This window comes from Tripterygium wilfordii, chromosome 6, assembly GCF_013401445.1.
Source record: "Tripterygium wilfordii isolate XIE 37 chromosome 6, ASM1340144v1, whole genome shotgun sequence".
Lineage (NCBI taxonomy): Eukaryota > Viridiplantae > Streptophyta > Magnoliopsida > Celastrales > Celastraceae > Tripterygium > Tripterygium wilfordii.
This window is the reverse complement of record NC_052237.1, coordinates 11297535-11310553: the sequence shown is the minus strand read 5'-3', so window position 1 is coordinate 11310553 and position 13019 is coordinate 11297535. Positions and strand designations below refer to the sequence as shown.

The 13019-nt window shown below is 36.0% G+C and overlaps 2 protein-coding genes across 2 annotated transcripts; both read right to left on the bottom strand.

Annotated features, from left to right (window-relative positions):
• Positions 1-2416: 2416 nt before the first annotated feature.
• LOC120001085 (transcription factor HEC1-like) lies at positions 2417-3644 on the bottom strand. The gene has a single exon (XM_038849326.1). The coding sequence runs from the start codon at positions 3484-3486 to the stop codon at positions 2707-2709; it is 780 nt and encodes a 259-aa protein (XP_038705254.1). The 5' UTR covers positions 3487-3644; the 3' UTR covers positions 2417-2706.
• A 4161-nt stretch (positions 3645-7805) lies between these two features.
• LOC119999715 (protein ROOT INITIATION DEFECTIVE 3) lies at positions 7806-11172 on the bottom strand. The gene is made up of 8 exons (XM_038847432.1): positions 10844-11172; positions 10644-10757; positions 10419-10549; positions 10187-10334; positions 9515-9714; positions 8923-9050; positions 8330-8574; positions 7806-8165 (listed from the first exon to the last, which is right to left on the bottom strand). Exons 1-8 carry the CDS (start codon positions 11045-11047, stop codon positions 8007-8009), a joined length of 1329 nt encoding a protein of 442 aa, XP_038703360.1. The 5' UTR covers positions 11048-11172; the 3' UTR covers positions 7806-8006.
• Between the last annotated feature and the right edge of the window lie 1847 nt (positions 11173-13019).

Here is a 13019-nt window from a genome sequence, read left to right as displayed (position 1 = left end):
TTGAGCTGACTAGCTTGCTAAACCAGTTGTATGAAACTAGATGCATTGAGTTTTTACAGTCCTCAATCAACTCTTCGTCTCTATCTTATTTATCTGACAGGGTGAACATATATATATATATATATATATATAGGGAGAGAGAAGAGGAGTGTATACGACAAAATTGAATTTCAACGGTTTGCATTGAGGGGGAAATGAATACATCGCCCCTATCAAAAATGGACAAATTAAGCAAAAAGAAACGAATATTGTCGTAGAGATGAGATTTTATGTCATATCCGTGAATAGGCCCTACCAAAATCTAATCCGACCAACCAACATATATATATATATATATACACACATTTAATCTCCCTCTACTGATCAACAGAAAGAGACACATTAATTAGTATCTAAGCATCTTAAACTCTCTAATTACTCTATGCAAATATGTGTGCTTAATTTGGGCACTAAATGATTTCAATGTTCGTGTGTATCGAATACTAATGATTAATTAGATTAGTTGTTAGGGTGCATGTTGCTCCAAATATTATATTATATACATATATATATGTGTGTGTGTGTGTGTGTGAATTGATATAATAATACAGGACAACATGGTGCCATCATGAAATCATTTCATTATATTTTATGTTTAACTTTGAATTGGTTGGACTGGCTTATAGTTTGAGTATATATAGTAATATATGATAAATTAAGACTAATTAAACATTGATATTTTAACAAGTGTTGAAACTACCGGTCCAAATACATCAACAATATTGTTCTATTGCATTTACCGTTTCACTATAGATACATCAAGCCCGAAAAACTTTGTTCTTCATAGACCGTCACCAATGGTTTTAAACTCAGAAAATGTGTTGTTAATGTGAGAGGATCTGAATTTTGCTTATAAACTACTCAGTTGGGTTATACTAGACCGAAATGGGATTATAGTCATGATAGTAAGTAATATTTTCTTTTATTATTGTATATTAGTATTAGAGAGTACTTGAACCATACTATAATACTATAATTCGAGTATTAATTAAGGAGTATACACCATCGTTTGGTAGAGGATATCATATGATTATTATTATTATTGAATATAATGGTCGAGATTGGCAAATAAAAAATCTATAATTTCGTTAAATTAACGAGTATGACGTGGAAGGCCACGTGACAAGGAAAAGCCAAGATGGGTTGACCGAGTAGATTAATTTTCACGTGTGAAGGCGTTGGTGGGACAAGGACGTGATCACCTCGTGCCACCTGTGCAATTATCTTCTTAGAAATTACTCAATGATCACAAGACACACTATGTTACATGTTGATGTGGTGCATCAAAACTAATAGAGCAGTGTCAATTCACAGACGGTTGATGCATTTTTAAATTTTGAATTGCAAAATACATGTCTTCATTATCAACTATCTGTATATTATCACTAACCGCTCGTGAATTAGAATCATCTTATTGGTTTTAATATATCACATCAGTATCTAATATGGTGTGCCGAGACTATTGAATAATGTCACATTATCTCCCACCAGCGCATTGTCAGAATCCTTCACGTGGATTTCTCAATGCAATTATTCACATCTTCTCTCTCTCAGGACCCTTTTGGCTTTGGAAAATATACCCAAAAATTATGTAACAAATATATAGAAATCAAATCAAGCTCTCATATTCTTACCAATATCATCCCACCCCAAGATCTCGTTGTTCTCCTTCAATAATTCTTGTCCAACTCCAACCCACAAACCGAATATAATACATATATATATATATACACACACACATATATACATGTAGATGTAGATAGATTGATCTAGCTAGTAACACAAGACAACTGGGAGACTCCTTTGTCATCTACATAGATTGATCTAGCTAGTAACACAAGACAACTGGGAGACTCCTTTGTTAGGCAAGTGTTGTGAAATCGTTTGTCTTGATATGTTTAATTTATGATGACTAAAATGATGAACATTATTTACACCTTGTTTTTATTAAATACACTCTATTAACCCTTTAAAAACACACTAGAGTGGGGTGTATTTAATAAAAAATATTGTGTAAATAGTGTTTATCGACTAAAATAGGGGACCAGGCCTATTCCCATGGACCTTTAACGCATGAAATTGATGTGGGGTTCTTGTTCTCAATTCTCATTGGCATCGCTAGAATTTTCTTCTAGGATGGATTGCAGAAAAAGATAATTTTCAATATCTGTCAATCACTGAAAAAGCTATTTCTTTGGTTCCCACTTCCCAGAGACAATGTGACACTGTCGAGCCCTCTCTCTTTTCAATTAAAGTTCTAGTTTTCATTCTGATCTCTAGTGACCCAATTACGAGAATTCCATAGCCACTCATCAAAAAAACATGAAAATATCATGCAAAATAGTCACCAAACACTAAACACAGCTAACTAAAGTTTTCTATTCATGGATCGTTAATCATCATCATGTAATTAATTGCAACACAATGTTCACATTATGCTAAATGCAATCCCAATTAACAATGAGTTAATCAACTACAGTAATGATACGGATCCCAACAACTGATATCACAGTTAACACAGCTGTTGAATTGTACGCACAATATTTTATGTGTATTACGTGAGATATGTGGAACTCAGGAATTGACTTGGATCTTGTGCGTTCAACTCAACTGCTGGGATAACGATTGAGATACCAACTGCTATGATTTTTATCATTTTCGAATAAACTAAGCAGCTCCATAATGTTGAAGACCTTGATGATTACGATGATCCGGAGGAGGAGGCTGATGATGATGATTCACATAGCTTCCATTAGACATTGCCACAGGAAACCCTATCCCTGCAGGAGTAGTAGTAGTTATTGGCCTGTTAGTATTGTTAACAGATGCTCTCTCAAGGGACTGAACTTGATTCTTCAAGAACTTGACATAATGAATAGCTTCATCCAACATAGAAGCAGTGTCCATCTTAGTCCCTCCAGGGACTAATCTCTGAAGTATCCTTATCCTTTCACTTATCCTTTCCCTCCTGTGACGAGCCGCCACGCTCTGCGGATCCTTGGATATCTTCACATTCCTCCGCTTGGGCGGCTTCACTGATTCAGGGTCTATGTGAATCGGCTGCATTGCTGCTATCCGGAATATCATCTCCCTCATCGCGGCCATCGAATTCTTCTTATGCGATTGATCAGATAAATATTCTCTACCATCACTACCTCTCCATCTTGGGTTTTGATTAATATTTGGTGGGTTGTCACCACCACCACTAGAGAATGAGATTGTACTATTTGGTAGACTCATAAAGGAGGGTGGGTTTAGGGCACTATTATGTGGAGGCATTGCACTTGTGTTGGTGACATTAGTAGTGAAATCAGCATGAGATGGATCAGATGAAACGATGTCGTCGTAATTCGGCCCGTAGAAATCAAGGAGCTTGTTGTCGATGTTCATCAACATCATCTCCATCTGGTCTTCTGGTGTTGTGGAGTTTAAGTGGTCAATTTCCATGGCTTATAATGATCACTCCCTCTTTCTCAGGAGAAGTATGTAAAAGGGGTACTGGAGAGACAGAGGGATGGGGAAGATAAAAAGGGAAGAGTACTCTCTGTGCGTGCGTAAGAAAACTGGGAGTTTTATCAGAATGTGCAGTAGCAGACTAGCAGTATTTGAGGAAATGGAGAGAAGAAGTGAAAGAGAAAAACAATATAGAATATATATATATATATATAATATACAGAGTGATATTGGGAACAGGCTAGCTCAATCAACTGTGGTATATATATATACACACACAATAAGTGGGCGGATTTTCTTATAATATATATCTCTCATATGGATGTCCGTATTCATTGATATTAACAGGTGTTTAATCTAAATCGTTGGATCTAACCAATAACTAAAGTAGAAAAATATTAAAATAAATAAATTATCTTTAAAAATTCACGATCAACATCCCAATCAGTTCCGGTGAAATAGTCGCTGGAATTTGGTGACGCGTGTACCACTCAAATGGATCATTCTATGGATTTTTTTTTCAAATTTCATATCAACGTTGATCAAATCTAACGACTGAGATCAATCATCTGTTAATTTCAATTCATACAAACGTCGGTATGAGAGAATTTCCATAATTATAGTGTTTTAAGTATCTTTTTTAGCCATTGGTTATATTGTGTAAATTACATTGCTACCAACTTTCAAAACAAGGCATCATTATTTAGACCTTAATTACAAAACAATACAGGAAGAAAACAACACCCAATAGACTTTTGTCAGGATCCTGGCCGGTCTAGAAGGTACAAGTCATAAACTTCACTATTCTCATGTTTTAAATTTTCAAATAAGAAAATTTATATGAAACCAAAAAATTGATGTCAAAATATTGCAAGTGCAAGTAGAGAGTGGCCCCACCATATGAAGGGCTCAGATCTAACAATTGCTGATATTGCTGGCCCAGGGAGTGTCAATAACTAATAAGGTTAAGGGTCCTACAATAAAAGTTACTATCGCTTTTCGAGAGTTTTAATAGTTGAAGTTATTGTAATTTTTCTATAATTTTAATCATAGACATTCAGTCTATTTACAATATAGGTCGCATCCGGTACCAATAAGTGCTTTTGTTTTGTAGGTGTATGCGGACATTATATATATATATTGACAGACATTTGAGTCATTGAGTGGGAACTGTCGAGAGGTTCTCTCTAACTTTGGCTTAAAATTTACATTCTTTATCAAAAACCCTAAAGCCCCACTCACATGACAAGTGTCAGAAATCTGACCAGACCCCTCGCCTTTAAGTGAGGGATACTTTCTTTTAAGTTGGCGGTGGGAATCAGGTGCCGTTGGATGTAGTGGGGTCGACACGTGGCGTTGTCTCAATGGAGAGAGAATTTTTGAATCATTTTACATGTTGCATTTATCTTGATAGGGTGCAGCTCCAGATGAAATTAATCTGCACCCTTCATTTTCATTACTATAGCCAATACGGGGAACGCTTTTCGAGATGGATCAGGTTCTGATGCAGAAACCTGCTTCATGTGCTGGAGTTTGCTAACTAACTTTAATTAGTCCTTGTTACTTGTTACCATTTGTGGCAGTTATACCATCAATTAGTTTCCTTTCTAGGAGCGGGTTTAACAATCCGAATCTAAATTCATATTGAATGTCTAAAGAACAAATTTGTATGATATCGTTCTTAGTTAAAAGACTATGTTTCAAGTTGTGTAATAACTAATAGCCCCAGCTACCAAATACAAACTACCACTAATGAAATATCTCTCTTATACGTTGATCATACTCTCAGCTATTCTTGAGAAGCATTATTATTGGAGTATGGTGTAATGAATAAATCTAGCCTCACTTGATAGACGAACTTATTAGGGTTTGTTAGTGAGTATGCATTTGGAAGGTTTTTAAGTTATTAACTTTGATTTTTTTAAAAATTTAGGCGAAACGATTTACTAAGTTGTTTGGAGATAGTTAAGTGATTTAAACACTCCAAACTTTATTTTATTTACGAAGAACCAAACAAATGTCAGTCGTTGTTATAAGTCGAAGAAATTGAGAGGGATGAGAAGAAAGAGGTGAAAAAGGTTTGGTTCAATCCAATTTACTCGAGATATTATTTGTTCTAGGGCCTAGGCCCGTACGGATTTGTAAGGACGTTGAAGATACTTAAGTACGATCCCAAGTTGTGGTGCCCAGTGGTTAAACACCAACTAAGCAGCTAATGGTATGATGTAGACGTTGATACGGAGACATGTATCAAAGAGTCTTACCAAAATGGTGCCGTTTGAGGAACGACATGGTTGATTTTGGGTGTCACACGCGAGATCTTGATTTTCTTTGTTTAATATATCAAGAATTCCAATCCATGCACCTAAACATTGGCCGTGCAGTAATTCAAAGGAATTACCTTAATCCCTACACATAAATGAAAGCTTAAGTAATTAAATCCTGCACTTAGCTACGTCCTCATATATGAATTGTTGGAACAAAAATGATAAGATCCCAGGGAAAAGCATCCCAAAAACATTACAACAGTGTGTGACAGACTGGTAGTCACTCATTGGGTGTGATTTTCAATGGACCATTTGTTATTATGTCACCACATCCAATGAATGAATGTCACACACTGATGGAATGCTTTTGAGATGGTTATTACTGGAATCCCTAACATTGTTGTGTTAGAGACTAACACCTAATCTATGGTAATCTTAAGGCTTAAAATGCGCAAAATATGGCTTTAATTTACACGTCAAATATCGAATAATATGGATTAATGCATGCCCCCTGATGCACATGCAACCCTGCTTCATCACCCCTGATGATCATTTGATCTCTCAGTGTTACAACGTTAATTTTGTACAGAATATTGTAAAACCTGACATTCTCGGAAATCATATGCATTAATTATAAATTAGTGTCCATGGCTAAGACAGTTCTAAGTTGCAGAGGTGGGAGAGGAGAAGAAATCGAAAAGGACATTATAGAGGGGGGAAAAAAAGAAAAAAAAAACAAGTTGCTCTGCTCTATCTTCTCTGCTGCACCAATCCAAACCCAGAAAACCCTCTTGCATCCAGCTGATTGCAATTGGGATTTCTCCACGAACATTACCTCTCTCTCTCTCAATATATTATATATTCAATAATAGACAACTTGAGTAATAAAAAAAGACAAATGACATGAATGAAGATATGTTTTTTGGGAGAAAAGGTTGGATTAGATAAAAAGAATCCAGGGGAAAAGATCTTGCTGTTGGGTTGTTTTTTCTTTTTATTTAACTTTGCATTATTACGGTTGCATCACCCCCATCTTCTCTCCCCCACCTTATCAAATATAATCTTGTCATACATTTTATGATATATATATATATTACACAACTAACAAGTTACAATTATACACATTATAGAAAATATCTTTTTTTAAAAAAAAATCTGTTGTTGTTCCTCCCCACCGTGGCTTTCTCATCGGGAATTGCAGAGCAGGCTTATAAGAGAAGGAGAAAAGCCTTTAATAAAATTATTTAAACACAGAAAATGGACCCACTACTATCTTTTTATTCTCTCTCTACATGATTTTCATAACTTTCAGAGACAAACTTGAATGGTTTCTTTCTTTTGTTGATGCCAAATTGCACTAAATCAGATAGTCAAAGTTAAACTTTTGTTGTGTGTCCATTTCCATAAAGTAGTACAAGGCAGTGACCATGGCAAGGAAAGCTTGTAGGAAGAGCTGCTTGCTTGTGCCAGACTTTATTTGCTGGAAAATTTTTGCTTTGTTGGTGGTGTAGTCGTCATTATAAAGGTGGTGATCTCACGGGCTGGTTTTTGTTTTACAAAGCAAAAATTCGTTATGCACACTTTTTGGGTTCAACCTTCAAGTGTTATAAATTGTTGTTCTTTTATAACAGATAACAACATCATACAACTTTGAACATCTAACAACATTATACAACTTTGAAGTTTGAACATATGATATGAGCATAAATTCGGACAATCCGGCCATCACGCACAAAAACCTTAGAAAAAGTTACGCAAAGATCATCTCTCAAGTGCGCTGGAACTTGCAACATGGTCCGGAGGGCCTAAAAAATGGTCAAACGGACGCAACAACCGTCTACCCAAAACTATGGCTGGATAGACTATGGGCTTATGAGCATTGAGCCTAATAAAAGCATATCGTAAGAACTAGCACTAGATTTGGAGTTCATGGACATAAAGCCAGACCCAAAAGCAAATGCGACAGATTAGAGAATATTAAGATGAGTAGAAAGCATATTTTGATCATTAGGCAGATGATTATAGTAACAAATTTCACACATAATATTAATATAAGATTCAATCTCCGTAGGATTATAATAATGATACCATTATCACTCGACTGCTATATGAAAAATCAGTTTCTCAGACACAAATACAACTGAAAATTATGAAGAACCCCATATTTAAACACTCAACCTCTGATAAGACTAATCATTAACCACACATACAAAATTTAGAAGATACCCGTGTAGAGAGAGCCAGTAATCAATGGCTTCCTACTTGGTCTTCATCCAAAAGCTCATTTATGCAGAATCCATGTAAACTGTCATACATTTTCTTCCATTGTTCAACCATTTGCATAGCTCTTTTGCAGTCCTGCTTTAGTCTTTCTACCTCCATCTCAGTTGTAGCAGAGCCTTGTTGCTGTATGTAAATATCACACAAAATGTAAGACAAGTGTTCTGAATATAATTTTATAATGAAGAAGAGACCATTCTTTTGCAATTCACAAAATAATCTGCTTTTGTTTACTAGTTTAGTAAGGTCTGATTGCAGGCACAAGAGAATGGAGAGTATCCAGTAAGCACCTGAAATTCTTTGATTTGGCGATCAATCATTTGTAGGCTAAGGGAAGGAGCATTCAATGGATCATTGCAGGTCTCCGGCAGAGAGACCATGGTCCTGATGTCAGTGTTTTCATCTTTACTTTCATATTTCTCCAGTGGAGGTGGTAACAATGATCCACGCTTTCTGGAAGAACCTTGCGTATGTGATATCGTCTGAAGATTTAGGTGAAGTGGCTGTCTGACCACAAGAATATTGTTCACAGGGCCTGAGTAGTACAGAAAAAAACAAGCAACGAATAACACTCTTAAAAAGATGGATGCCATAAAAGCACTGACAATCACACACAAATTGTCAACATGCATTTGAACAAAGGGAAAAAAAAAATATACACATATATGTACATATATATACACATAGGATGAAATTTTGTAAAAATTACACACACACAAATATGTTTTACTGGGAAAAAAAAATCCTGTGTCAAGTGAACAGTGTAAAAATAAACAAAAAACCAAATGTATCAGCTTTTCTTCTGTGCTATTTTTGGAGGACAAGAAGAAATGGGGAGAAAGACCTGTTACACATGCAAACTTTGAGGCAGTGTGAACAATACCTTTTGCATGTTTGAACACGCGGATAATGTTATGGGTTTTGGGATCCCATACACGAATGATGCCATCCTCTGATCCAGAAAGCAATACGTTTTGACCCATGGCATATGCTAGGCAAGTAACAGCCTTGCTGTTCAAAAGACAAGGTAAAAGGTCTGTAAATAAATAGATGAAGCAATTACTCTCAGCCTTAGGCAGGACAAATGATCCACATAAATTACATAACAATCTTGTTGTTAACTGAAACTAGTAGATAATTGTTGAAATATCTTTTGATATCCCCATTTACACACATAATGCCCACAAAAGCTCGGTCATCAAAGAAATCAATGCAGAATAAGTAACTTCAAAGAGACAAAAACTAAAAAAGAAAACTGCTAAGACTTTTCTGAGTCATCAACAGTGTAAAAGATATGATGCAATTCAATTATACAACATACGTGAGTTCCTATAATAGTATAATCAAAGACCTTATTAAACAATTGAAACTTACAGAAGAAAAAAGAGACTAACTTTACCCTCAATGATTCTATCCATTTGAGTGTTTCATCAAAAGAAGAAAGAAAAAAGAACAAGAATATAAGAATAACAAACCTGTGGTTTGATATTGAATCAACGATATGCATCCCATGTTCCGTGCTGGAAGAGCTTTCAGCACTAAGTGCAGCAATGTATATCTTGCCATCTCTGCTGCCAGCATAGAAGACATGTTCACCGGGGTCCAATGCTATTGCATCAATTTTTGACGGAAATACTATATTTCTCAATAATTCTCCCTTTGATAAACTCCATACCTAACATATTGAATACCATAATAGAAAATTTTGATTGAAACAAATATGATTACAAGGAATCATCAACAAAAATGATGATCATACAGAAACTTTAAAGTCAATGAAACGAGGCATAGATACACCCCCATCATTCAGTGACTTGTCCCCACCCCTAAAATGTTTGCAAACGTCCTTTCCATTTGAAAATTAGAAAAATTAAAGAACCTAAACTATATCAGCACAACAGTTCCTTTCAACAAGAGATAAAAGGTCAAATTGTGTTTTGTTTTCCTTCTTTATCACCTTGCCCTTCTTTCTTCTTGCTTATTTTTCAAAAAAGAGGCAGAATTATAAATGTGATGAAGGCATACGACTTGCTACTTTAGTTTCCCTCTTTAAATTCTAATAACTTAATCCCACAAAATACCCAAACGCTATTACAGTTTCATCATCAGAGTGCCAAAAATGAACTTTAGTAAATAGAATGTCGAACCTTACATGTTCGATCCTCAGAAGCAGAGACTATAATCGCATTGCAACTTCCATAACCAGCCACAATATCAGTCACCCGCAGAGTATGCTCGGAAAAACTATGCTCATATAGATGGCTTCCCTGATCCACTCGGTACACATCAAATATCCTGATCCACATAAAAACAACAACTTATAACAAAATTGACCGCATTATTCTCAGTATATGCCTCATAAACACAAAAGTTACTTACTTGATTAGATTCCAAACTTTAACTGATCCGTCCTCTGAGCCAGAAATCAAAAGCGCATTGTCATAAAATACTAAACATGTAACAGCCCTGTAATGAGCACGCCACTTTTTAAGCAATCTCCCAGTTGCAACCTAAAATAAAGAAAGACTTGTGCTTTGAATCAACAAAAGTTCCAATTGATCCAATAAACAGAGGAATTAAAAAGAGAATGAAACGCCAATGCACCTCCCACAAGTATATATCCCCCTTCGAACCTCCACCGGCTACATACGTCCCTTCTTGATTCGCAGCAACTGGATTAATAGGCCATTCCGGAAAACTCTTAACCTCCACTTGTGGCTGCGCCAAACGGAAAAGGAAAGTAAAATAGTTATACAAATGATGCAGGATGATGGGGCAATACATTGAACAGGTGTGACTCAAACCTTGGACCAGGACCAATAGAGGATAGAACCAGAGGAAGCGGAAGGTTCCCGAAGCTGAGACGACGCAAGGAAGCAGCCGCCGACACAAGCGAGGCCGCGGGGCGAGGAGGCGCAACCCTTATAACGGAGTCGCTCGGCACCAGTATGCAGCTCCCAGCACCCGATTCCCGCATCGACTGATGAGGATGCAATCACTAATTCCATGGAGGTGGATTTCGAGTGCTGTAGACGTCGTGATGTTTGATTTTGGAGCCAAACAAAAACGTAAACTTGGCCGGAGAGATTGCGGTAGGGTTTTGAGAAGGTTTAAGTTTTGACTCGAAACTAGTAGAATTGTAGAAGCAAAACGCTTCGTGGGCTCATCTTCATTGGGCATTGAAAGCGTGTAAGTCGTGGGCCGATTAAACTGTCTGCTCATCTTCATTGGGCTTTCCTAGAAAGATATGGGCTTTTCGACGCTTCATGGGTCCAATAATGAACAACCCATTTAGGGTTTAGCTGCTGACTCACTGAGCCACTGGAGACGATTATTATAGAATCTCTCAAGTCTCAACTACAATTCCATAAGCTTCGTGAGATCTGTTAGCAGTTCAAGCAGTGGAAGATGAGAAAAAAGAAGAAGTTATCATTATGAAGTAAAACAGAAAATTATAATTATTTAAGAGTGATAAATATATCTGCTTTTACATAACTTGAATAAACTGGTAGAGTGGACCAAAGCTTCAGGCTCTTGGATTTAGTTTGATCGATTTGGTTCGTAATTGAATGAGTAAGAGTGTGAGGTGAGTTTGACCGTGTTTGGTATAAAATAAATAATGAGAATGAATGGGATAACTTAATAGTCTAATGTATGTGATTAATTACTTTATGGTAAAAGATAGTTTTATGTATTTAACAAAATTTGTCAATAAAGTGATTGTACCAAAAGATGCGAGAAGAAATGTCAATAAAGTGCATTGATCACTAAACGAAGCAAACGTACCATTCTTTTTCTAATCAATTCCTCTCCTTTGTTTTACATCTTTCGTAAACTTTCAAAACCTTCTTTTATGGTCCATTCACCACTAAGCAAACACAACTTTCAATTATTTAAAGCAATTTTTACTTGAATAATCCGTATCCAACTTTTGTAGGCCATGTCCTACCTAGTCTTTTGTTTAAGCATTTAGACGTATACCTCCTTTGTGAATCACACACGTGTGCATGCATTTTCTATTCACGTGCCAAGCAATCCAAAAGAAGAAGACAAAGTCTTAATTTGGTCCATAATATAAGGGTACGTACCACCAATTTGTCCAAAACAGGGTTAGCTAGGGTTTTAGACTGAATCATTGCACAAGACAAAGATTTTTCTAAGAATACTATGTTTTATCAAATTCCTTTGTTCTATTCTATATCTGTCTGAATTTGCTTTCGTCTTTGCCTCCATGAGTTTCCCTTGTAACTCATTTTATTAACCGTTAAAACTTAAAAGACACACACACACATATATATATATATATGTATGTATATAATAAACTTCCAACAGAAGAGTCAGGAAAAGCAAAAGCAAAAGCTTAGTCAAACTTGTATGCGAATGCAGGCTTGTTTAATAAGCTAGCTACCAGTCAAGGCTTTTGAAGAAGTAAAGGGAGTTTGAAATTAGTGAAAAGGCCATGAGAGAGAGAGAGAGAGAGAGATGGATACAAAGAGAGTTTTATGAAGATGCTGATCAGATACTTAAAGTGGGAAAAGGCAAAGGTTTCTGGTCCTCAGAAGAAGAAGAAGAAGCATAGAAGGCATTGATAGAAACATGTCAAAAACCCACATTTGTGTAGTCATCGGTTTTTCTCTCTTATATTTCGTTTTCATCGAACAACACACTCCTTTTGTTTTCTATGGCTTATCTAATATATCTGGAAACTCTGCTCCCTTTCCATGTGTATATATATATATATTCTTTTGCGAGACTGACATTTCATATAAACTATAAATATACAAATATATGAAACTATATGATAGCCTTTTCTTTTCTTAAAAATGATAAAAATCCCAATATTTGATATCTTAGTTATAACTGTTGAGTTGGACATACAAGATCCAAGCTCTACATGTCTCGCATAATACATATGAAATCTTGTGCGCGCTACAATTCTTGAGATAATTGAGATACCAGTTGTTCGGATCATTTTCATTT

What these genes read in the sequence shown, in the direction of transcription:
- LOC119999715 (XM_038847432.1), bottom strand. Translation starts at nt 11,047, where the DNA reads ATGGAATTAGTGATTGCATCCTCATCAGTCGATGCGGGAATCGGGTGC. An exon ending in GGGATATATACTTGTGGGAG is followed by an intron (nt 10,550 to 10,643) that starts GTGCATTGGCGT and finishes TCTTTATTTTAG; the next exon opens with GTTGCAACTGGGAGATTGCT. An exon ending in GATTCAATATCAAACCACAG is followed by an intron (nt 9,051 to 9,514) that starts GTTTGTTATTCT and finishes TCTTTTGAACAG; the next exon opens with CAAGGCTGTTACTTGCCTAG.
- LOC120001085 (XM_038849326.1), bottom strand. Translation starts at nt 3,486, where the DNA reads ATGGAAATTGACCACTTAAACTCCACAACACCAGAAGACCAGATGGAG.